The sequence below is a fragment of the Rutilus rutilus genome (genome assembly GCF_951802725.1).
Source record: "Rutilus rutilus genome assembly, chromosome: 23".
Taxonomy (NCBI): Eukaryota; Metazoa; Chordata; class Actinopteri; order Cypriniformes; family Leuciscidae; genus Rutilus; species Rutilus rutilus.
This window is the reverse complement of record NC_140233.1, coordinates 21,171,779-21,196,575: the sequence shown is the minus strand read 5'-3', so window position 1 is coordinate 21,196,575 and position 24,797 is coordinate 21,171,779. Positions and strand designations below refer to the sequence as shown.

Genomic DNA, 24,797 nt, shown 5'->3' with positions numbered 1-24,797 from the left:
TGATTTGGAGACAATGAGCATATTAACCGTTTTGCCGTACTGCTTATATTGATCACGCAGTAAAAATGCCCCTCCCCGTCTGTGGATGAGAATCCAAAACAAGGACTGGTGGGATGTTGTCCTGCTTCACTTCACAGACGCTGAGTGAAATGAGAATTTTAGAATGACGGGACACTTATTTATATGACACTTTATTCAACAGGAAGAACAGCTCGTTCCGCGCATCATACGTCATTACGCTATTTAACGTCATTGCACATGCGCAGTCCTTTCAGTTTCGGTTTTCAATCCGATCAAGTGTTTACATGATCGGATTACAAAAGGAATAAACCACCTCTTTCAATCTGATCGAAATTTCATTCGGATCGAGCTCAATAGGATCGATTAAGGTGTTTACGTGAAGGTTTTTTAGTCCGATTGAGCCGTCAATCCAATTATAAGTGTCCATGTAAACGCAGCTACTGTGTTAGCTTCTAATAGGTCAAAACAAGTCAGCACAGGGACGCAGTGTCTAGTCACCATTGTACCGTAACCGTCGTAACCCGAGACGTTCCCTTTCGAGGGAACTCGCGCTGCGTCGAAGACGACACTTTGGGAAACGAAATACCCACTGCACCACAATGACTAGTGCCTGTCCTGGTGTGAAGCTTGTCTGGCACAACTCAGGACGTAAGGACTTGAGAAACCGCCGTGGAGGGCAGATCCAGGCTGTAATACTTATGAAAGTGTGTGGGAAAGCTCAGCCAGCACCATTACAGACCTCTTGAAGGGAAACCCCCGATAGCAGGGCTTTGGAGGATGCCAGTTCTCTAGTCGAGTGGGCTCTTATAAGGAGAGGCGAAGGAAGACTGCACGCCTCATACGCTGAATAAATAGTCTCCACAATCCATCATCTAATGGTATGCTTAGAAGCAGAGGAACCCTTCATAAGTGACCCAAAACAAACAAGTAGCTGGTCCGACTTCCTCCAGCACAAGGACCTACGTACATGGGCCTCCAAGGTCCAGACAGGGCATAATAGATGTAGCTTTTCCTGATCAGCCGACACATGTGGTGGAGAATGAAAAGCCTGCAAGATAACAGACCGTGCCACATTAGATGGCACCTTTGGCATGTAACCTTGCCTAGGGTGGAGAATGGCCTTTACTCTTCCAGGAGCGAACTCGAGGCTAGAGGGAGCAACAGATAGCGCCTGCAGGTCCCCAACTCTCTTGAGGAACATAATAAAATAGCAGGAAGCCCACTTTGAAAGAGAGAAACTTTTCCGACACCTCATCAGTGGATTTGAAGGGTGCCAGGGATAGCCCTTCAAGAACCACTGCCAGGTCCAAAACAGGAACCCTGGCGTAGACGACATGCCTCATCCTCCGAGCACCACGAAGGAAACAAACAATTAGTTGGCGCCTCCCCATAGGACCATCGCTTAAAGGCGTGTGGAAGGCAGCTATGGCCGCCACACAGACCTTCAGTGTGGACGGGGAAAGACCATCAGAGTAATGACTTTGAAAGGAACTTCAGCACTGAAGCTACTGGGCAGTTAACTGGGTCAAGCTGGCGTTCTCTGCACCATAAAACAAATATTTTCCACTTTAAGGCATAAAGTTTCCTTGTGGAGGGAGCTCTAGAGTTTAAGATGGTCTCGGTTGAGAGACCAGCACTTACGAATTGGTCCCCCTCAGGGGCCAGACCCATAGCTTCCACAGCTCCGGCCGAGGGGTGGTGTATTGAGCCCTCAGCTTGAGATAGAAGGACCCTCCTGATTGGAATCTGCCAAGGAGGGCTTGCCAGAAGCAAACCCTGCCTCGACAGGATGTCTGCCCCCACATTTCCGTCCCCGGGAATGAACATTGCACTGAGTGAGAGTAGTTTGCCATGGGACCATAGGAGAACCAGATGCGCCAGTCTGTACAGAGGGCGCGACCTCAGCCCCCCATGCTGATTTATATAAGAGACCACCAACGTATTGTCTTTCAAACTAGAACATGATGGCCTCTGAGGTCCGGCAGGAAATGTCTCAGAGCCAGAAACACAGCCAACATCTTCAGGCAATTGATGTGCCATGAAAGATGATGGTCCCTCCATAGACCTCTGGTAAAGCGGCCCTCCATGACCGCTCCCCAGCCCGTGAAGGATGTGAAACGGCGCTCCCACTGTAGGGGTCTCATGTACAGCAGGCCAAAAGGTATTATGTTAGACGCTGCCACCAGACGCCCCAGTACTCTCTGAAAGTGTTTGACAGTGATGGCTTGACCTAGCTTGATGTTGGTGACTGTAGTCAAGATCATCTTAATTCGAGCAGGAGACAACTGTGCCCACAACGTAACTGAGTCCCATACTACCCCCAGGAATTTAGTTCTCTGCTGAGTGAACTCTTCTTGACATTGAGTCTCAACCCCAAGCACTTTAGTTAACGAAGACCGCCATCTCCTCCAACTGAGCTAGGATGAGCCAGTCGTTGATATAACTGATTATTCGAATGCCCTGAAGCCTCAATGGAGCTAGAGCAGCATCCATACACTTTGTGAAGGTGCGAGGGGATAACGCTTGGCCAAACGGAAAGAACCCGATATTTGGTACGTTTTTCCCCCAAAAGCGAACCTCAGGAACTTCCTGTGTTGTGGAAGGATGGATATATGGAAGTACATGTCCTTGAGATGTACTGTGACAAACCAGTCCTTGGATCTGATTTTATTCACAATGATAAGGATAGTTAACATCTTGAACCTGAATCTCCTCAGAAAACGATTCAATACCCTGAGATCTACAGTATAATGGGTCGCAACCCCCCATCCTTTTTGGGAACTATGAAGTGCCGGCTGTAGAACCCAGCTTCCCTTTTACGAGGAGGAACACACTCTATGGCCTCCTTTGCTAAAAGACCTCCTGTTCCATCACCCGACCTTGCTCGGGGTTTGACAATAGTCAATAATCGCAATACTGGTAAAAAAGAAAACGTAATTAGTTTATTTTCCAAAATCGTTCAGCCCTACCCGCCGCCATATATGCCTTGCCCACCAATACAGATGTTGTACGACAGGGTTTGGTGGGCAGCGTCGGTGTCTTAAAGGACAAGTTCAGTATTTTACACTTAAAGCCCTGTTTTTAGATCGTTTCTGATGAAATAGAACGGTTAAGATTGAAATTTGGACACATGCCGGAGAATTTTCGGTTTCTGTGGTAGCACCCCCCCACCTCCACAATGGTTACATAGGTGCACTGGAACAATCCTTCCTAAAACGCATTCAACTTTCGTTTACAAAGACGTGAAACTCACCGAGTGGTCAGGGGTATTCACTGATATGCTCACACAAAAATCGGTGCAAAAGATGCTTTCCAATAGGTTTTATCGTGGTTTTTGTCCAACTCCATTGACTTGTATTGGATGTGCTGTGAGGTACGGTATTACTCCGCTGCCGGAAACGACCAACCAACTGGGCTGGAGTGTCTATTATTCAAGCTCTCAACGGAAGAATGTACGGGTGTGAGGCGTTTGGAAAAATAGGTCCACAGTTTTACAACGAATGGTAAAACACCTGTTGGAAAGCATCTTTTGCAGCGATTTTTGTGTGAGCATATCAGTGAACACCCCTGACCACTCGGTGAGTTTCACGTCTTTGTAAACGAAAGTTTAATGCGTTTTAGGAAGGATTGTTCCAGTTTGACAAGGATTGCTCATCGAGTTTTTTCTTTTGCAGTTTCTGCTTTTCTGTTGGCAGTTCCTGCTTTTCTGTTGGCCATTCGAAATTTTGTTTGGCCACTGCTCTAGTCACAACCTCCAGCAGCTACTCAAAAGCAAGAGTACAAAACGAATTCACAAAACGCTTGCTCTTGAAAGATGGTTCAGTACCAAGTTTATTTGGACCAGCTTGCTTCTCAGAATCACAACCTGTAAGCATGAATAATTATCGATGTATATATTTTCTACCGGGTGTTCAATATTTGTAGTTGTGTTTTTTATATTGTGTTTTCCGGCTAACAGCCTAACTCACGTTAATACTGTGCTATGGGCCACTATTATCTAAAACTGTGTCTATTAATGCAGATCGTCTGTCATTCATACTACTTTGTGTAAAGATAAAGGATGGAGCAAGATTTGTTTTACAAACGTTTATGTTAGATCAGTCATTCAAGTTAGTGCTGGGCTAACGTATGCACCATTATTGATAAAATTCCCATTGGATATTGATATTCAATATCAGATATTGATGTACAATCGCTGAACTTTAGGAAGCCTCCTGAGCTGAAGTTCAGTTATGGTAAAGGGAATTTAGCTTCCGAAACACGAGCTGTATGCGGTAGACCAATCACAACAGACTGGGCCATCTGGCCAATCAGAGCAGAGTAGGCTCACGGAAAGGAGGGATAAAGAGAGACTAATTCATCCGTTGAGTTGTTTGAGAATCACTAAAAAATGTGGTGATGTGCAATGTATATTATGAGAAAATGAAAAGTTTTTTTGACCTTAGATGCATGTAAACCTGTTGTAGGAGACCTACAAAACAAAATTTCAACGCACCTTTTCTTACTCTTTTACTGTATGTGTGTGTTTAAAATGTCATCTTAACATCTTCATAAGGCCACCCAGAGTGTATGATTTTTGCGTATGAGTGTTTTCAGTTGTTCCAGCATTTTTTTTTTTCGTAAATTTTGAATTTGTATCAAGTATCAAGTATCAAGTTTTGATGAATCATGATTTGTTCATGAAAACGTTTGTACGGAGATTTCACGCACAAATACGTGCGTACATACATTTAGTGAATGAGACCCATTGCTTAATAAATCCTGCACTTTTATTTTCTGCCTTTTGCAACCCATGGCTGAGAGAAGAACTGACCAGAAAAAATGGGTCTAGCAGCAGTTCCTTCTCCTCTCCCATGGAGATCTGTCCTCACCGGCATTCAGTGAGGCTTTGTTTAGATCTGGTCCATTATGATGACGCCAAACTCTGCATGTTTTTCTGGGCAGGTCTAAATCAACAGACGAAAGCCTGCTCAGTGATGCCCTAGAGGGATCTTCCAGGATTGTTTGGACTGGGAATTTTCCCAATGCGGATCCCCCTACACCATCTGGGAGACTGAAGAGCAGTGTTAATTTCGTTAATGAAAACTATGACGAAAAATGTTCGTTGACGACCTTTTTTTCCCTGACTAAGACAAGACGATAAGAGACGACACCCACGTCATTAAACGATAACTGTGACTATATCAACACATGCAATATCGTTGACGAAAAAAGACGAGACTAAAATGTGTTTACATTTCTTTTAAAAACTTGACCAAAACCACTTGTTTTTGTTGAAAAAAGGAGGAGACAACACATTACAGACTGTTTTTACGAGCGTTCATGCTTACGGTTGCCAGATTTCAATAATTTAAACCCCCAGTCACAGCTTTTCTGTTAAAAGAACACATTTTCTACCCGGTCTTTCCAATAGTATCTGGCAACCATGCGCTTGTGCGCGCGTTCTCTCTACAGCAGTGTTTTTAATGTTGATCATATTATACGAGCAAGAATGCTATGTTTCCTGATTATCCACACAATTTCAAATGTGACATTGATTTTATACAACAGTAAAAAAAAAAAAAAGGGTAATATTAAGTGATGTACTACATTTAAAACAGTATTGTCAGTAGGCTATATCATTGCTCTATTTTGCAACAAAAGCCACAGCAGAACTACAGCACACAGCGGTGATTCGTGAACGAATCGTGAGATTCAATGATCCGTTCATAAATACATCCACTTACTTGCTGAATAAATGAATGACTCGATGACTCACCCATAAAGACAGTGACTTACCACCACCTACCAGCGATATTAATTCAATATTTAAAATTTAAAAGTATCACAAAAGTATAACATTGTTTTATTTAAAGCATTATTTATTTTATAAAGGTATTTATAAAGGTAAAAAATGAACTGGAAACTCGATTAAAGGGGGAAAATATTGTCCCTTAATGGAAAAGGTGTGACTACAGTCTAAGTGGAAGAAAGGGGGTATGGCACTCTAAAAAATTGGAGAACCACTGAACTAAGGAAAAGGGAGTAGAATATGTCGAATTTCACAAGTGCTACTGCTAAAGAGTGCAATGTCAATATAGCCTGTTACCTTGATTCAAATTTCTCATAAGCTTAGGTTAATTGAATTGGCCAAGAGAGAAAAATTTGGATATTTTTAATAAAGACTACATATAAAATAGCTACCAAAATTAATGTCGGTAACTGCAGTTTGACTAAAAGTAATGACTAAAAGTTGACAAGAAATTGCAATGACTTTTCATCAACTAAAACTAGACTAAAACTATGAAAGACAAAAAATGACAAAAATGTGACTAAGACCAATAAGCATTTTTGTCTGAAGATTAATACTAAATCAAAAATGGCTGCCAAAATTAACCCTGCTGAAGAGGATTCTGAATCACCTGAGCCCATCCAGCCATCCACCATGATCATCATAGACTGTAAGCCTGAGCCCACTGCAGAGCCAAAGTCTGAGCCTATCTCTGCCTTGGAGCCAGAGCCCAAAAAGAGGTCTGACCAGGTGCATGAGCTGGCAACACAGTCTATCTAAGTGGGCATCTTTGTAGAGTATGAGGGCATGACGTGGATCCTGCCCATACACCTGCTGCTGAGGGTGAGCTGAGCACCAAGTCTGTTTCGTCGTCAAGCATCATATCAGTGTGGATTATGATGCTCCCACAATGCCTCCCACTCCCAATTCCTCTCTCTTCGGGCCATGAAGGCTGTTTTTAAACTCTTAGCCTGTCCTGTTTCGGCCAAGGAGGCCATTTTTGAACTCTCAGCCTGTCTTGCATCGGCCAAGGACAGCATTTTTTTAACTCTCTGCCTATCCTGTTTCAGCAGAGGAGGCCGTCTCGTAACCCTCTGCCCATGCTATCCAGTTCCTCAGTCCTGTCTCCGCTGGCTCCAGTAGTTGGCTCCCCCTTAACTCCTCGCTCCCTTGGCTCCAGCTGGAATCGTTGTCCTTACAGCTAAATGGGAGGGACAAGGGCTTCCTCATCCCTCGGCCTCCAGCTTGGTCAGTTGTTGCTCTGCTTTCGCCATGGACTTCTAGGCTCTTGTCTGCAACTTGGCCCTCCACCCCTTTGGCTCTTTTGGGCTCCTCCCTGGTTCCTCCAACCATCATCTCCTCCCTGACTTCTCTTTTGTTCTGGGTTGTACTGTCTTCAGCTTTGCATCCTCATTCTAAGACCCATCTATGCATGGCCACCCTCCTCTGTAGGACTTTTGTTGTTGTTTTAAGGTTGTTGTTTTTTTATTGGGGGAGGGGGTGGGGGATCATGGCACTATCCATGGCTGACGTGTTTAAATCGCTCTCCTGACACAAATGTAATTTTGTATGTCTATTAGTGTTGTTGTGTCTTAAACGCATAGTTTAAGCATGCGACAGTAAGATACAGCAAGGAAGAACTTTTGGATATCGGCAAAGTACACCACAAACTTAAATATCGCCTGTTGGACAGTGACTTTCTATTACATCTGGACCCAACCAACACCAGCCGGCAAGACACGGCAGCACCGGCTTCGCGTGAGTGTTGTAGCCGATGATCAGTGCATCCAAGGTGAAGACGAGGTAAGATAGGCGGGCTACATGCCAGACTAAAGGCTAGAGCTACGCGACCACTGCTACCTAGTCTGTTGCTTGCTAATGTCTGCTCACTCGAAAATAAGATGGACAAGCTGAGAACCAGAATTACAACCCAGTGTGGGATAAGGGAGTGTTGTGCTCTTACTATCACGGAAACCTAGCTCTCAGACAAAGTGCCAGACTCTGGGAAGACCAGAGGGAGGCGGTGTCTGCGTGTATGTTAACAACAGGTGGTGTGAGGATGTGAGTGTTGTTGGAAAGCACGGTTCTGTGGCTATTTCATTTTTTCATTTTTTGTGTTCCTGCTGGCTGTTTACATTCCGCTGGATGCACGGCGTCATCAGCAGGCAGGAGACTGTATACCCAGATGCTGTGTTCATTGTGTCTGGTGATTTTAACCATTGCGACCTCAGGAATGTTCTCAAGGCTGTGCCCCGGTCACACTTTGGACAGTCAGATCTAGGGGTGTAACGATTCATCAACTACATCGATGTATCGATTCATATTCTTAATGATCCAACTACATCGATCTGTGCTCGGCAAGTTATATCGATCTAGACATATATCGATCTAACATCGTTTTAAAAGGTAATGAATCGATTGTATCGATACTATGAAATAACGCATTGGATTTCAGCACGTCAGACTTTATAAGGATGTTTTTTTCTTAGCACTTTTAATGATAAAGGCGTTAAACGTTACTCGATTCAGTCTGCCTATCTGTGACGTGATCGGCATGCGTGGAGCGCCAGCAGCAGCGCAAAGTCTCTCACCTCAGAAAAACTGACTTTCTTGTCCTCTCAGCCGCTATACTGAAGTAGCGCGCACTCTTCAATTGCACGCGCAAATGCGGCGGCGCGCGCTGCAGGCTTATATCGTTTCACTAGCCTATATACAGTATAAAGCACAAAATAAACTACAAGTATGCAACGTCGTTACGTTTTAAATGAGAAAAAAACGTGTTGTCCAGATTCAGTATCTGCGGTCAGATGATGTTGTCAGGCTATATGTCCGTGTCATTATTCTATCATTATTTTCATAACTTTTCATAACGAAATAAAGTCTCTCACCTCAGAAAAACGAAATCTCATGTCCTGTCATCTTTAATTGCACGCGCTTAATTAATTGATACCTGATTCCGTTTCAAGAATTTGTGGCTAAAAAGTCACTGAATCGATTTCAAGTCACTGAATCGTTTTGGATCGTATCGTTCTAAATGAACCAATATCGTCCTTGAATCGTATCGACAACCACGAATCGCGATACGAATCGAATCGTTGTTAAAACGAATCGTTACACCCCTAGTCAGATCCCATCTCAGTGTTTCTCTATCCAGCCTACAGACAACTCCTCCAATAAGTAAAACTGTTAAAGTGTGGAATGAAGAACCGAAGTTATTGCTTCAGGACTGCTTTGAGAGTACAAATTGGGGTGTGTTTAAAAAATTGCTGCTCAAAGAGGGGATGCCAATGTGGACTTGGAGTATGCTGCAGCTGTATCTGATTACATCAGCACATGCTCTGAGAACATCATTCCCACAAAAATCTGTAAGATCTATCCCAATGACAAACCTTGGATCAACTGCGAGGTGCCATGTTACGTGCTCGCTCCACCGCATTTACCTCAGGTGACATTGAGGAATTTAAAAATGCCAGTAACAATCTATGAAAATCAATCAGAAAGGCCAAGAGACATTACAGTTTGACGCTGAAGGGATATTACACCACAGCAGATTCCCAGCGCATGAGGAAAGGCTTGCATCACATCACGGAGTACCGACAGAAGAGCCATGGAGCCACGATTAACAATGCTACACTCCCAGATAAGCTGAATGAGTTCTATGCTCGATTTGAGGCCCTAAACATCAGCCATCAGCAAAGGTGTAAGTCCTCTATCTGGACTTAGAGGGCACATTGGACATGCCACTCACCATGTCATCAGCGGAAGTCCGAATGACTCTGAAGAGAACGAACCTACAGAAGGCAGCCGGCCCAGATAACATCCCCAGGCGAGCACTTAGAGTTTGCTTGTCGGAACTGGCTGATGTGTTTACGGGCATCTACAATCTGTCCCTCGCTCAGGCCTTGGTGCCTACCTGCTTTTAGTCCACCACAATTGTGCCCCTCCCAAACAAAAACACTGCGACCTGCCTTAATGATTATTGTCCATTTGCACTCACACCAATTGTTATGAAGTGTTTTGAAAGTAAAGTTGTGTATTACATAAAAAGGATAATCCCAGCCACTTTGGACCCACTTTAATTTGCATATCGCCAAAATCGGTCCACTGATGATGCTGTTAATACTGCCATCCACACAGCACTCACACATTTGGAGGGTAAGAATTTATATGTGAGAATGCTATTTATTGATTACACCTCAGCATTTAACACAGTCATACTGACACCCTCCCTCTGTAACTGGGTGCTAAACTTCCTGACAGACAGACCACAGTCAAGGAAACCGGACATCAGGCATCCGAACTGTGAGCACAGGGATCCCCCAAGGCTGTGTCCTGAGCCCGCTGCTGTATACCATATTCACCTATGACTGTGTGGCCTGTCAAACCAATACCAGGATTATAAAGTTTGCGGATGATACTACAGTCATTGGACTGATCACTGGTGGAGAGGAAACATCATACAGAAGAGAGGTGGCAGGACTGTTGGCCTGGTGCCAGGAAAATAATCTCTCCTTAAATGTACAGAAGACCAAGGAGATGATTATTGATCGTAGGAGGAGGAAGGAGCAGCATACCCCAATTTACATTGGTGAGACAGAGGTGGAGAGGGTGAAAACCTTTAAATTCCTCGGAACCTACATCAGCGAGGACCTCACCTGGTCTCACAACACCCAGCAGCGACTGTACTTCTTAAGAAGGTTGAGGAAGTTTGGCATGGCAAGCGAAATTTTACAGATGTTCAGTTGAAAGTGTGATCACCAGTTCAATCACAGTGTGCTATGGAAGCTGCGCTTTTCAGGATAGGAAAGCACTCCAGCATGTGATAAAAACAGCACAGTTCATATGTGGAGTAGCCTTCCCATTACTTCAGGATACTTACAGCAAGTCATCAGGAGGGCCCACAACATCATCAGGGACATCCACATCCACAACACAATCTCTTCACACTGCTGCCGTCTGGGAGACGGTACATGAGTGTGAAATCAAGAACAAAAGACTCAAACAGTTATTATCCACAAGCCATTAGACTCCTGAACAACACATGAAACACTATCTCCCCATTATCTTACAGACTGTTATCTAGATTGTTGCACAATGGATATTTGCACTTTTTTGGTGTATATTCTGTCTGTATTTATATGGTATATTTTGTGTAAGGTAGACTTGCAAAGTAAGAATCTCATTGTGTGGTCAAAACCGTGGACTTTTACTGTGCATATGACAATAAATATTGTATCTTGTGTTTAATGGTGGTATCCATTTAGTGGTATCCACTATTCATTTAATGCATTAAAGGTTTTGTAAGAGCATAAATAGATAACTGTTGCAGTAACAAACTCTGAAGGTGGCTGATTCTACACTTTTTGGCATTTTATTGATAGACAAAAATGACGGGGAGACAAGACTGGGAAGGATCTAGATACGATGTGTCGCAGACTCAAACCTGATTTTCCCACATGAGCACCGAAGTTATAAAAATGGGGATCCCATGAACTAACCACTTAGAAATGAGCCCAACATACAAGAGAAGATAGATGAACTCCTTCACACCAAATGTTTTGAGAATATTTTGTGTCAATGTAATCATAATATCATAGTTGTAGTTAATGAAAATGGTTTTGGCGTACTTCATATTTTGTATAATTTAGCAATAATTGGTCATTGTATTTGGAGGGTACATAATTTATATAAAAAATTTGCCCAAAAATTGTTTGAGAAGTCATAGGCAAATATTTGTGGTACTAATAACTATTCTCCAAAAATCTGAACAATTTATACTTTCATGTAATTTAGTTGCACTGTATGAACGGTTTTGTGGCAAAAAAAAAAACATTTATGCAAATAGTTTTGGTGCCAGAAACTGTTTGCAAAACATTCAAACCTTGAAGTCATAGAGTAACATCATAGCTGATGTAAACAGTTTCGGTCATTAGCATCGTCATTAGAACGGCCGCATCTGAGGCAGTAAGTGCATCACATTACGTTTTCATCAACTTACAGGTTATAAAGTTTATTGTAACTATGTGAGCACTAAGTTTTTTCAGTATTTTGACCAAAATCTCATGTTATAAAAGATGAAGTGCTATGCACAGGATATTTAAGACAGTACTGGCTATGACTCGACGACAAAAAAAGAAAGAAAAAAGTTTAGGTGGCAGAAATTGATTGCAAATAATTCAAACATTAATTTCATAGTTGATGCAATTAGCTTTGGTGCTAAAAAAAAGTGTAATTTACTTGCACTGTATCTAATATGAATAGTTTTGGAGCCAAAAATGATCTTTGAATATTCAATTCTTTTATGTCACTTGTCAAGTGACATGCTGAAAACAGTATGGTGATGTAGAGAGTTCAGACAGCTGGGTAACACTCACTGCAGGAGGTCCTGGTCTGTGAGAGCCGAGCACTGCAGCAGCTGCAATATGTGTGAGGACTCCGAGGAGCTGCTCAGATCTCCATCCCTGCAGCTCTTCGCCGTCATCTTCGACAAGCTGGAGCAGCTGAGAGCCAGTTCCAGAGCGTCCATCCAACAGCGTCCTGGAGCAAACGACATTAGGCTGTAGCCCTCAGGTGGACTCCATATTGAGAAGGCAGTTTTACAGAAGATAAATGCTCACCATCAGATTCAGATGCTGCCCTGAAGATCAGGTAATTACTAGGCAAGGGTTGTGTGATGGAACCAACGGTTTCTCCTTTAGGACCCTAAAAAAACACAGACACCAATCAATCCCAACAATAAGGTCAAGAAAAAATGTTCTTGAAGATGTTCTTGTCTAACCTTCATGGCCCATATGGACTTATCCAGTGGATGGTAGAGTTTGAAGCAGAATCCGTCCTTCTTTGAGGGTCTTTCTATGAGTTTGCAGGCATTGAGAAGAATCGTTCCCACCCAGTGATCCGAACCGGGCGTCTTGTATATCAGGAGAATGCCAGGCTTCAGGATGCACCATAATTTCGTCCAGCTCTTCAATGATCCCCGAATCTGATACATCCAAGAACCACATCTTAAAGCTGTTGCGAAATGATTCATTGTTAGAATGAAAACCAATGAGGTTTACTAACCTTTAGCCAGTTGGACATAATAACCACACTTGGATCCTTTAGTGCACTGAACAGTTCATTGGCGACCCTCTTCTTTTCCTGGCGATAGTTCTTTTTCTGAACCTACAATATAAAAGGTTAAGGTTTAATGCATTGCTCAAACATCAGCTAGGGGGCGTAAGTGGGCAGCAAGATGTGTAAAATGTCTAAAAACCTTGTTGAACACTAGAGTGCACTATATACAACACTAAAGAGCAACAAACCAACAAAAGATATACAGTAGCTGCAAGCATCAATTAGTGGAATCTAAAGATGTGTTTTTTAGTAATTTAACTAAAATGGTTTGTTTTCTATGAATTCTCTGTTGAACAATTTATCTAAAGATTCTTACAGAGCTTGGGTATTTTGTGTGGTTGATTTTTATAGCATTGCAGATAACACTTCATATTGATGATTGCATGTACAAAACTTAAATTATATACCTCTTTTAATTTTTAAATCGCTCTTTTAATGCTTTTATTTTAGAGTGAGGAGAAGAAATCTGCCAGTCAATGCAAGCATCACTCATCTCAAACCTAATCATTTTTGTTTTCGTAAAAGGATAACCCAAAATTAACATTAGAGTCTATGAGGTTGCACTGACGGCCTTACATTTTAATGTCTAGATTGAAAACTCAACAAATCTATGTACATTTTAGAGTTAGGAACATTCGGCTTTTGCCAAAGATGATGAAAAAAAGAGTTTAATTATTTTAGTAATAACACTGACAAGACCAGTTTATTTTATATACTATTAAAGTAGTTCTTAATGTTTTGAATTGGCTTTATTCTGGCTTTTTATACTTTCAGTTCAGTTTTTTGTTTTGTTTTAGTAATATATATATATATATATATGTGCTTTTTTATTAGTTTTTTATTTAGCATTATTTTTATTTCAGTTTCAGTTTTAGCTTTAGTAATTTTAGTAATTCAATTTAGTTGCCATGCAACATTTCCAATTTGTTTACATTTTTTTAATTGAACCTTTTCATCAAATACTTATAATTTATTTTATTTCAAGTAACAAAAATGGGTTTAATATTTATAGTTAACAATAACAACACTGGGCAAGTGGTTCATTAGATAAAGATTTTTAAAGGATTCACAGCAAATTTCAGAAAAACAGAACGTTAAGAAAGGTCCTTATTTGAGGCAAATGTGTTCCTACTTCCTAGTGAGATGTTTCCGTACATCCGTCCCAAAATGACAAAAAAAGCCCTAACCAGTCCCTAGCCACATGCAAAGTTTGGTGAGCTAACATTTGTTGCTGTTCAAACTTCAAAGTAAAAAGATGAAAAACAGGCCAGATGAAAAGCTGGATTCAATATTTTAATAAATATTTTAGTATTTCCTCTGCTTATAGAGGAAGTGCCTGTACGCAGGTTCTGTGCCGTCCACCTGTTGACACCGCAACCAAGCTGCTGTTTTGAGAAACTGGGTCAGGAACTCAGCCTTGAGTGGGAAGCACATCATACCTTAAGCGACTCTTTCCTTGCCAGCTTCTCCGTGGGCGAGGAAGACTCCTTCTCCAAACCAATAAACATTCTGGACTCGGACTGAGGCAAAGAAGAGATTGCAAAACAGAAAATCCCATAAAAAGTCCACATGAGATCAAAATTGACCATGTTTGCTTTCTTAATACATGTTCATGAGCTTAATATGAACAATTCACCACTGCACATTATTGCAAAACAATTTTTTTTTATAAAAAAAGATTTGTAGTCATTTTGCTCCACCTATTAAGTGACTTGATAACATCTGACATTTTTTCCTCATTGAATATCCTTACATTACGGAAACAAAACGGGTTGCGAATGCCGTTTCATGCTCACTTTCCCATCATAATCATATTAAGTAAGTATATTAATTTAGAAATTGTAATGCAAAAATGAAGCAACTTCCAGCTACAACTCTTTCACACTAACTGCAAAAGGAGCCAGGCTAAATGCAGCAGGTCTGTTTGGTCAGCTGTGGGTGTCAGTTGAACCATGGAGAAGACAGCTTCCCTCTTAGGCTCAAATTAGCCTGTAAACCAGATGATTGAGTGTGGAGTCCAGAATAACACCAGTAATGTTATTTCACAGTTTTATATTCAGGGGTGTTACCAAAAATAAAACAATACAAATATTACAAAATGTGACATGATAAAGTATATAAATCACAAATTTGTCTAAAATAACACCGTCCCAACAGCGACACGAGCAGGTAAAGTTGTAGCGGGAGTCCTTGGTGGGAGGTAAGAGAATGAATGGGGGAAAGTTACATTATAGGAGGCAATGGCTGTGCCCGAAATCGCCCCATATACCCTTAAATGTACGGTAGGCGATTTTCGGAGAGGCTAGCAATTGCAAGTTAGCTTTCAAAGCATGAGATCCCACCCTTCAGAGCGTCTCCAGAGCAGAGTCCGAAAAGCATCACGAGAGACGGTGTTCAATTACCTCATGTCTCAAACCACATACCATTACAATAATAGCCTAATGAACGTAATCAACTTACGCTCTTACTTGTCCCACCTGATTGCTGCAGATTAATTTCGGCATTGATAGTGTTGACATAGGAACGCAAATCCGAGTCTGAGGACGTAAACCACTCCGGATAGAACATCACATCCGTTTCCATCTCGTAATTATGGTTACGACAAGGGGTGAACGCAGCATAAGCTCATTGTTTTAGTTCAGGAGGAACTATAAAAGACGGCTGCTGTTTGTGTGTGGCGCTCGGTGACTGTCTGTCTACAACTCTACATCGCCTTACAAACAGAGATGGGAAGTAACCAAGTACAAATACTTCGTTCCTGTACAGATATTTTTACTTTACTATTTATTTTTGTTCCGACTTTTTACTTTTACTCCTTACATTTTTAACACGAATATCGGTACTTTCTACTCCTTACATTTTACAAAATTGGCTCGTTACTTTAGTTTCAAATAATTTCAGTGGAGTTACCGTTATTTTTCGCGTCATCAACCCTTCGCAGGGAGTTTGATTGACAGGCGATCTGACCAATCATAATCTGCCATTTAGTCCGACAAAGCAGTCAGGAGAGTTAGTAGATTAATATTGGAGGATTTAAATTTGAAAAACGAAGTGTAGCGACGTCTTTCCGCGGTTAAAACAACATTCCTTCTTATGTTCATTCATGTTTATTTGATGCTATAAATTAACTAGAAGGAAGAGATGAACGGTTCACGAGCAACTTTAACTGATTGATCTGTCAGACACATTAAAGAGACACAAAACGGTATTCATTGTTTAAATTTCTTTTAAAATGACTAAATTTGAAAGGTGATACTTTGTTTAATATAAAAAATAACCTGGTCTGTCCTGTCTGTCTGTGTTGTTAGTGTCCTCTCTGCTCCGCGATGTATTTTTCAGTGCATGAGAACGGCGTCGCTTGTCGGACATAGCAACGGTAACTAAAGGGGGCGGGTTTATGCGAACGGTCATACGTTGCACTTGACGCACCACTACAAGACGACTCGGTCACTCGGCAGATTCGGCGGCATTCATTCGTCATCATATACATATAGTTAAGGGGAAGATTAAAAAAGAGAAACTGGATCTGTGAATTCTCACAGAATCACAATTGAATTCATATCTTGCTACTCAGTCAGAATCTTATTAACCTGGAGTCCCAGTCTGTCACAATAATCATATAACGTTAGGCTATGTGATGTTTTAGGCCTATTGGCAGACATCCATTTAAAATGTAGGCAATGGCATATAAATAACCTTTTTTCCAAAACCACTTAGGTTTATCAGCTTGCACTCTAGTAACAGCTTTGCATAAAAAATGGCTGTCATTCGCAAGGCTACTTTTACTTTTATACTTATAGTAAATTTCCAAGCCTGTACTTTGTAACTTTTACTTGAGTAAGGAAGTTAAATCAGTACTTCTACTTTTACCAGATTATTTTTGAACACAAGTATCTGTACTTCTACTTGAGTACGGGAAGTGAGTACTTTTGCCATCTCTGCTTACAGAACGAACTGATGATGTGTGATGTCTGTGCGAGCAGGTGTGCAGAGGTTTGCAACAGGTTGAGAAAGGCAGGTGGGACATCCTATCATTGCATTCAGACGAACATTTTTTAGTTCTGAGACTCCCACAGAAGCTATATGTTCATGTTTTAATATTTAGACCACTTCTATTATTGATTGCTATCAGGAAGTTTAAACCAGTATAACTAAAAGTATTTATGAAACAAATTGCCTACCCTATAGGCCACTAAATCCGAAACGTTTTGCACTTATTCAGTCCCATAATGCACCGCAACGAGCGTACAATTGATGTACATTCAACGGCTAGAGTATACCCATAATGCACTGTGAGGGTCGAGCCGAATAAGTTCCTGTGTCTGACCAGAAGATGGCGCCCGCAACCATTTATTTTCCAAACCATTGGTCCAATGTGGCTACAGCATTATATCATAAAGGTATAATTACCTTTTTAATTGATTATTAAATTGTTTAATTAAGGTTCATACATAGTTTCCATGACGGAGTTCAAAATAAATATTTTCATTACTACCTGGAGCTGCCAGTTTGCTAATCATTCAAATGATTTTTAAACAGCAAGCAAAAAATATGCCAACTAAGCGGCAGCCCGTGTCCAAATTCACTCACTCGTTTTCATTCACTTCTTCAAGTGGACTATTAGTGGAGTAATGTAGGGAATAGGGGGTGATTTCATACACAACTGATGCCTCCATCGCGCTATGATTGGTTTGTTAATCTTGTCTCGTTTTTGTGTGCGTTTGTGAATCAGTCTGAATCAAAATGATGGTGTTAATGGGAAGAATATTTAAAAAGTAAGTAAACAACTCTCCCACTTAGATATCACCGCTTTATGACACGTCAAAATCAAACTTAAAATGCCCTTAAAACATGATTTGTGGCAGATTTTTTAGTGAGCAATCAGCTTGGTGAACTTAAAGGTACATCTTCATGTCTGTAACCAGTGTTTACTGGTTGATCTAGAAATAAGTTGACTATTAAAAGAATAGCTGAACATCAGTTCACAAATAAAATATATTGTTTAAATTAGTAAATTAGTCTTTAGTAATTTTTTTTAATAAATGTAAAAATTCTTAAAACACTAACTTGATGAGATTTAAACTTGGTTACAATAAACAGATGATTAATAACATTGTTAATGTAAAAATACAAAACAGAAGTGTATTTAGTTTCTTTTCTTCCTCTTTTGATGTAACGTAATGTTTATTTTACCAGGAAAATGTGACAACAAAGTGTAACTGGGACATTTGATTTATATATATAAAAAAAAAGAGGACTTTGAAAAAGAGGAAGTAATCAAAATATTATCAGAATATCCAACTAATAGTTACAGTAGTTGCAGGTGCAGTGCTAAATAATGCTTCTTTTTTCAGGCTTATACAAATGCGATGCATTAAAGTTATAGTTCAATGTCTCACATGGGTGAATGAATGACAGGCTTTTACTCTAGATTCAACCATTAAAAACAAACGATGCAGACAAATGCGTTTTATATGTGCCTGATTTGGTTCTGATTTACTAAAAGCTTTTACCACGTAAAACAGTTTAAGCGAAATAAATAAGGAAGATTGTAATTGGTTGAGTTTTGACATGCGCTAATTGCATGTCATTTCGCTTTGCATTAGCAGAGGTCTAGTGAATCCTTTAAGCTTTCATTTAGCAGCATTTAGAAATAAACTATTAAAAGGTTAACTAGTAAGCGGGTTGAAATGACAGATGTGTTATGGAAATGCTCTTCAACCAGCAAGTACAGTGAATTTTCTTTCCCATCTGCATTATTTTGTCGTCACATTCCATGCAGGCAGTCAACAAAAGATGAACGCACCACGCTGCTGGGCGACCGGGCCGGGCTGACCTCGTCCCTCGGTAAGGGCAAACCGTTCCGCTCCGTTTCATTACCTGGAGAACACACACATGCACACACACGCACGCACACACCCACACCAGCAAACAAACACCTCATTAATATCAAGGGACTATACACATGTAACGCTACAGTAAATAACATTTTAGCAGTATATCAGGGGATATCAAAACATAGTCAGCTCAGTTAAAGATTAAATGAAAAAAAAAAAAAAATACACTTTCTTTTTGTAGTACATGTCCCTTATTGTGCAGTTGTTTGTAGCATGTAGCTGTGTGGTTTCTATGATATTCTAAGTGGTTGTCAGGGCATTGCTATGCAGTTGCTATGGTGTTCTGAGTGGTTGCCAGGGATGGTTTGTAGCTAGGTTGTTCTTGAGCCGTTAAAAACAGAGTTCTGACACTCCCATAGGAATTGAGGAATGTGGAAGTAAAGCGTGTCATGGAGCAACCAATAGTTCCAAACAACCAATAGTTCCAGCACTGAACCCCATTCATTTCAGTGTGTCCCAAGTACACTCGCTAGAAAGTTGATGAAATTACTGCATATTTTGAGATTTTATTGCATTTGTTGAAGCGCGTTATAGTTAGATGATCGTTAGACTCTAATTGCAGTTAGATAACATGAGCAGCACCGCAACAGCTACTAACCAGATGCTATCTGTCATATTTTAACAGTTTTTAGTCTCTCTGAGATCTTTCTCTCCAAGTACGAGGTCGAAGAAGTTTCTATGGAGCCCATTTCGGAGCTCCATTATTCCTTACGTATAGTGCCTGGATATATAATAAAGAGTTGAATGCAATTGCCTTGTTTTTTAAAACACTTATTGCTTGGGTTAAATTCAGTATGCTAGCATCATTCATTTATATTCACCCATCATGAATGCTTATGAGTATCGTAAAATAACATTAGGATGTTAACAACATCAAGGGCACTATTTTAACGAACTAAGCACATGGTCTAAAGCGCAGGGCGCAAGCGCACTTGGGGCGTGTCTGAATCCACTTTTGCTAGTTTAACGACAGGGAAAAATGGTCGGTGCACCCGGCGCTTGGTCTAAAAGGGTTGTTCCTATTCTCATAATGAGTAATGGGTGTGTTTTGGGCATAACGTGCAATAAACCAATCAGAGTCTCATCTCCCATTCCCTTTAAAAGCCAGTTGCGCTCGTGCCATGGCAGATTCGCTATTTACATGGCGGAATTAGCAAGCGGAAAGACTGAATGCTTCTCTAGTGAGGAGGACACGAATCTGCGCGAGGTTAAAGCGCAAGCAGACCATCTACGGGACAAGCCGGACTCCACCATATCTTTATGTACATACATATTAATCTTTTACATTGAGTCGGTTTTCAATTAACCGACTATGCTTAAGTGAAAACTTGCCAAGACAGGCATTTTGACATATTTTTGTGTGTATTTGTCCGTTTAAGCGCATGCCCGAAGCCCAGCGTAGCCTGTAGGCTACTTGTCTGTGTTTAGGTGGTTGCCAGGGCATTGCATTGCATTGTGGAATATTAAAGTCCCTGTAAAGGCAATTCTACAAAAAAATTCTAAACACATTATAAGTGCTAGAAATGTATTGCTAAAACATGTTACAAAGACTGAGAACTGTGAAGTACTAAATTGTGGAGTTAGACCGTTTAACAGTTTTTCACCCTTGCTGTGAGCCGTTTTTTTTGGGCGGGGCTAAAACGGGGGCTCGATGACGCACTGCGACCCCCTGAGCTTGATTGGGCCCCTACTTGATGACGCACGGAGTCACTAAGCCTATCGCTCAATCGCGAGTTACTATCAGACAGCCTACAGTTTGCTAGCTACTATGCCCACGGCTCTGGCTATGCCTTCGTCATGTAAATGCGTATTCCCTGGATGCAATCACTTAGAAAACAGATCGGTGTCCTTATTTAAATTTCCGAAAAATGATCATATCAAGAAGAGGTGGATTTATCTTGTGAAGAGCTAACGTTACCTTGATGGAGAGCTGATGATCACCACCACACCCGCCTCTGCAGAGATCAGGATAGTTTACTTTCGTTGGAGACAACTGGAATTCACTGATAATCCGCTGTTACTGGTGAATGGGGCCGAACCGACTATCTCCCGCTGTCCGCTTCGGCCTTCATCCTCCCGTCGCGCCGACATGCACGAGCTGTGCGCGAGTCATATTTCCCGCGAGTGGGCGTGGTTTCAGCGCAGCCAGCGGACTCGCCCCCAGCGTTTGAGAGCTGAGACTACTGCTCATTTTTTCGAGATTTTGATAGCTTATTTTATTTACTTGGCGGCTTTTTTAATCATTGAAATTGGGCTGGGTGGCTAATAACACATTTTTCGGTGGTATGACAAACTCAGAACACATACTTAATTTTGACTTTACAGGGACTCTATAGGTTGTATCAGTGATTTCAGGCCCCCCAAAAAAAGATCAAATTCATCTAATCTTTCCTAACGATCCGCTAGCTGCCCGCCCCATAAGCATAAGCGTCTCTGTAGGCCGCCTAGGCTCTGAGATCTGCACACAAAAACAATTGGTTTCACCAACCACTCAAAACCAAAACAAATAGTGTTCCAACCAATCACCGACAGGAGGAGGGTGTTGTGAGGTTTTGAGCCAGCTTCTTCTTCAGCTCCGACTTCGCGTGCAGCCGTGTACGAGCACAAAACCTCACAATCGGTGATTGGTTGGAACACTATTTGTTTTGGTTTTGAGTGGTTGGTGAAACCAATTGTTTTTGTGTGCAGATCTCAGAGCCTAGGCTGCCTACAGAGACGCGTTTTTTTGACGGCATGCTTATGGGGAGGGCAGCTAGCGGATCATTAGGAAAGATTAGATGAATGTGATAAAAAAAAAATTGGGCCTGAAATCACTGATACAACCTTTAAGGAAGCTAAATGCACTATGAATGAGGTTTTGTAATGCTTCCACACATTTAAGAATAGAATGGATACCTGGGCTGAGTGGGTACAGGTCATGGTCTCCTCCATAGGACAGGTTGCGGGTCAATAGACGCGGGTCGATCTGGGGAGGTGACGTGGCTGTGGGACAGAGAGAGAACCGTCTGCGGAACAAGTTCTCCTCCTTCATTGTGTCAGCCAGTCTGTCCACCTGCAGGAGAAAGGAGGAATATCATTATAGTGTGTAGAAGCATAATGCACCGAAATACTAATGGATCATCACACACATACACACACAAATTAATGTTAATGCTGCGGTGTTATGCAGCCCTTTTCCTTAACAGAGGTACCGGTAATAGATAATCAGCAAAGCAAAGTGGGAGTGTGTGAGCAAATGTATGTGTCCGGATGAAACTGTTCCAGAAAGCTTATGCAACACAAAAATGGATGCTAAACGAGAAGAGCAGCAGACAGAATCTAAATATTTTAAGACGAAGTCTATAAATGTGAGTTTGCAAACTGAACTGATTCTAGTGAGGAGAGTGCCATCTGCAAGAAAATAATGGCAAGAAAACACAACTTTCTAATGTGTTGTCCAAGAAAATTACTCTTATAAGTTTATTCATATAAAGAATCATAAAAAAAAAACCTCAAACTCAAAAGTTACGAGTTTGAATCAGTCCTTCAAAATAAAAAATAACTTACTGAATCTCATAAACCTAACCCCATCCATCCATCCATGTGTGTATACAGATGTCAAAATCAACCACAACCAATGGCGCAGTATTTTTTTGTTATTTAAAGGCCACATTAGTAATATGCGCCTATAGGCGGGTTCACAACACGCGTACACTGCTTATTACACACACACAGGGACGCACAGCAGCACACAAATATGCTAAATATTAAAAATAAAAGGATTACAATGTAGGGAAAAGGGAATGGGAGATGAGACTCTGATTGGTTTATTGCACATTATGCCAAAACACACCCATTACTCATAAAGAGAATTGGGACAATCCGTTTGGACCATACGGCGGCTGCGCCGACCATTTTTACCATTAAAATTTGTATCATTAAACTTGCAAAAGTGGATTCGGACACACCCGCTTTAGACCATGCGCTTGGATCGTTAAAATAGGCCCCTTATAAGTCCTAGAAACTCACATACCTTACCTTTAAATATTCACTAAATCACTACATTACCCACATGCATTCTTTAGATAATTAGGTTTGAAATCTAGGGCTGCGAAATGAAAGGTTTAAGGTTACATAAGATGACACTAATCAAAGTAGCAAGTCTAAACAGCATGTGCTTTTAGTTGCACAGCATCTGAATCAAGTTCCCAGCATCATTCCTTCTCATGTAAAGGAGCTAAAAATAGTCTTTCTGCTGCAGTGTGGGTCTGACGGGGGGTGTGGGAGCTGCCGTCTGTAAGGTGCACAGTTACAAACCCCGCTCTACCTCTCTTTCTCTCACCAGTGCTCTGCAGGGTAATGAACCCCACCCTGCATGTGGCCAGGCAGCCAGATGAACCAATCACAGCCCAGGGCAGGATGGGATGGATTCAATTGGCCGTGCATCTGGCTGCTGTTCAGTTTTACTCTGTTTATAAGACTATGAGCGGCAGACGAAAACACATCCTGAATAGACTAAGAAAATAGAACACTTGCAAAAAGAATGTAGAAAAAGCCCTTTTATATACATGAAAATGACAACAGAGATCTCTTTAAAGGTGAGGGGTGCAATTTTTTTTTTCAATGTTAAAGGAACACTTCACTCAAAAATGAAAATCGTTAACGTTTCATATTCGTTTGACTTTCTTTCCTCCGTGGAAAACAAAACAATAAAATAAAATAGAAATGAATGACGACCAAGGCTGTCAAAAAGGACAAAACAATCACATAAAACATTCAGAATGGCTCCTAGTCGTATAGGGGTCAATGATGTTATTTTTGTCCAATCTAATAATTTATTCAAAAATACATTAAAAAAAAAAAGTTTCTATAATGAGCATGTTTTTAGATTCTGTGTTATTAGACTCGGACAGAAATTATATTCATGGATGAGATTATTAACGTTACTGCAGTATGAAGCTGGACCGATTGCTAACTTTCATTACGCCGCAGACACCGCTTCCGCTTCTTCCGGTTAAGCGTATGTGGGGGTAAGTCAAGTCAAGTCAAGTCAAGTATATTTGTATAGCGCTTTTCACAATACAGATTGTATCAAAGCAGCTTCACAGCATTAAATTAAAATAATACAACAAGGTTTGTTTCTAGTGGAATTTATTGATAAAATCAAATTAGATATCCCCAGAATATCCCCAACTGAGCAAGCCAAAGGCAACAGTGGCAAGGAACCGAAAAACTCCATCAAGTGACCCAATGGAGAAAAAAAAACCTTGGGAGAACCCAGGCTCAGTCGGGGGCCAGTTCTCCTCTGGCGTTTATTAACTAGAGGCCGGATTGTAATTTGAACTGTAAGATTAAAAATATTATATGAATGCCTGGCTGAAGAGATGCGACTTTAATCTAGTTTTAAACTGGGAGAGCGAGTCTGAGCAACGAACACTATCAGGAAGGCTATTCCAGAGTTTTGGAGCTAAATGTGAAAATGCTCTCCCTCCTTTGGTTGATCTGGATATCCTAGGAATGACCAAAAACCTTGAAGTTAGTGATCTTAAAGAGCGCGATGGATTATAGGGCGATAGAAGATCGGTTAAATAGACTGGAGCTAAGCCGTTTAGGGCTTTATAAGTCAGTAGCAATACCTTGTAATTAATACGGAACTTTATAGGTAACCAATGCAGTGATGATAAAATCGGTGTTATATGATCATATTTTCTTGATCTAGTAAGAACTCTAGCGGCGGCATTTTGGACTAACTGTAGCTTGTTTATTGAGGATGCAGGACAACCAGCTAATAAAGCATTACAGTAATCTAGTCTCGAGGTCATGAATGCATGAACTAACTTTTCTGCATCAGAAACTGATAGCATATTACGTAGCTTAGCAATGTTTCTAAGGTGGAAAAAGGCGGTTTTTGTAACATATGAAATATGATTTTTGAAAGACAGGTTGCAATCGAGTATAACACCCAGGTCTTTTACTGTAGAGGATAAAGTAACAGGACATCCTACGATGTTAAA

General features: G+C 41.0%; 1 protein-coding gene across 1 annotated transcript in view; it reads right to left on the bottom strand.

Moving 5' to 3' along the window:
* osbpl5 (oxysterol binding protein-like 5) overlaps positions 1-24,797 on the bottom strand; it is a 70,737-nt gene that overhangs the window by 18,205 nt on the left and 27,735 nt on the right. Inside the window, exons 2-8 of the mRNA XM_084396513.1 lie at positions 21,700-21,856; positions 18,714-18,787; positions 14,347-14,427; positions 12,854-12,955; positions 12,570-12,773; positions 12,409-12,493; positions 12,166-12,328 (exon numbers count right to left, since the gene is read on the bottom strand). Of these exons, the coding sequence (XP_084252639.1) occupies positions 12,166-12,328; positions 12,409-12,493; positions 12,570-12,773; positions 12,854-12,955; positions 14,347-14,427; positions 18,714-18,787; positions 21,700-21,835 (845 nt within the window). The 5' untranslated portion in view covers positions 21,836-21,856. The remainder of the gene's footprint in view (positions 1-12,165; positions 12,329-12,408; positions 12,494-12,569; positions 12,774-12,853; positions 12,956-14,346; positions 14,428-18,713; positions 18,788-21,699; positions 21,857-24,797) is intronic.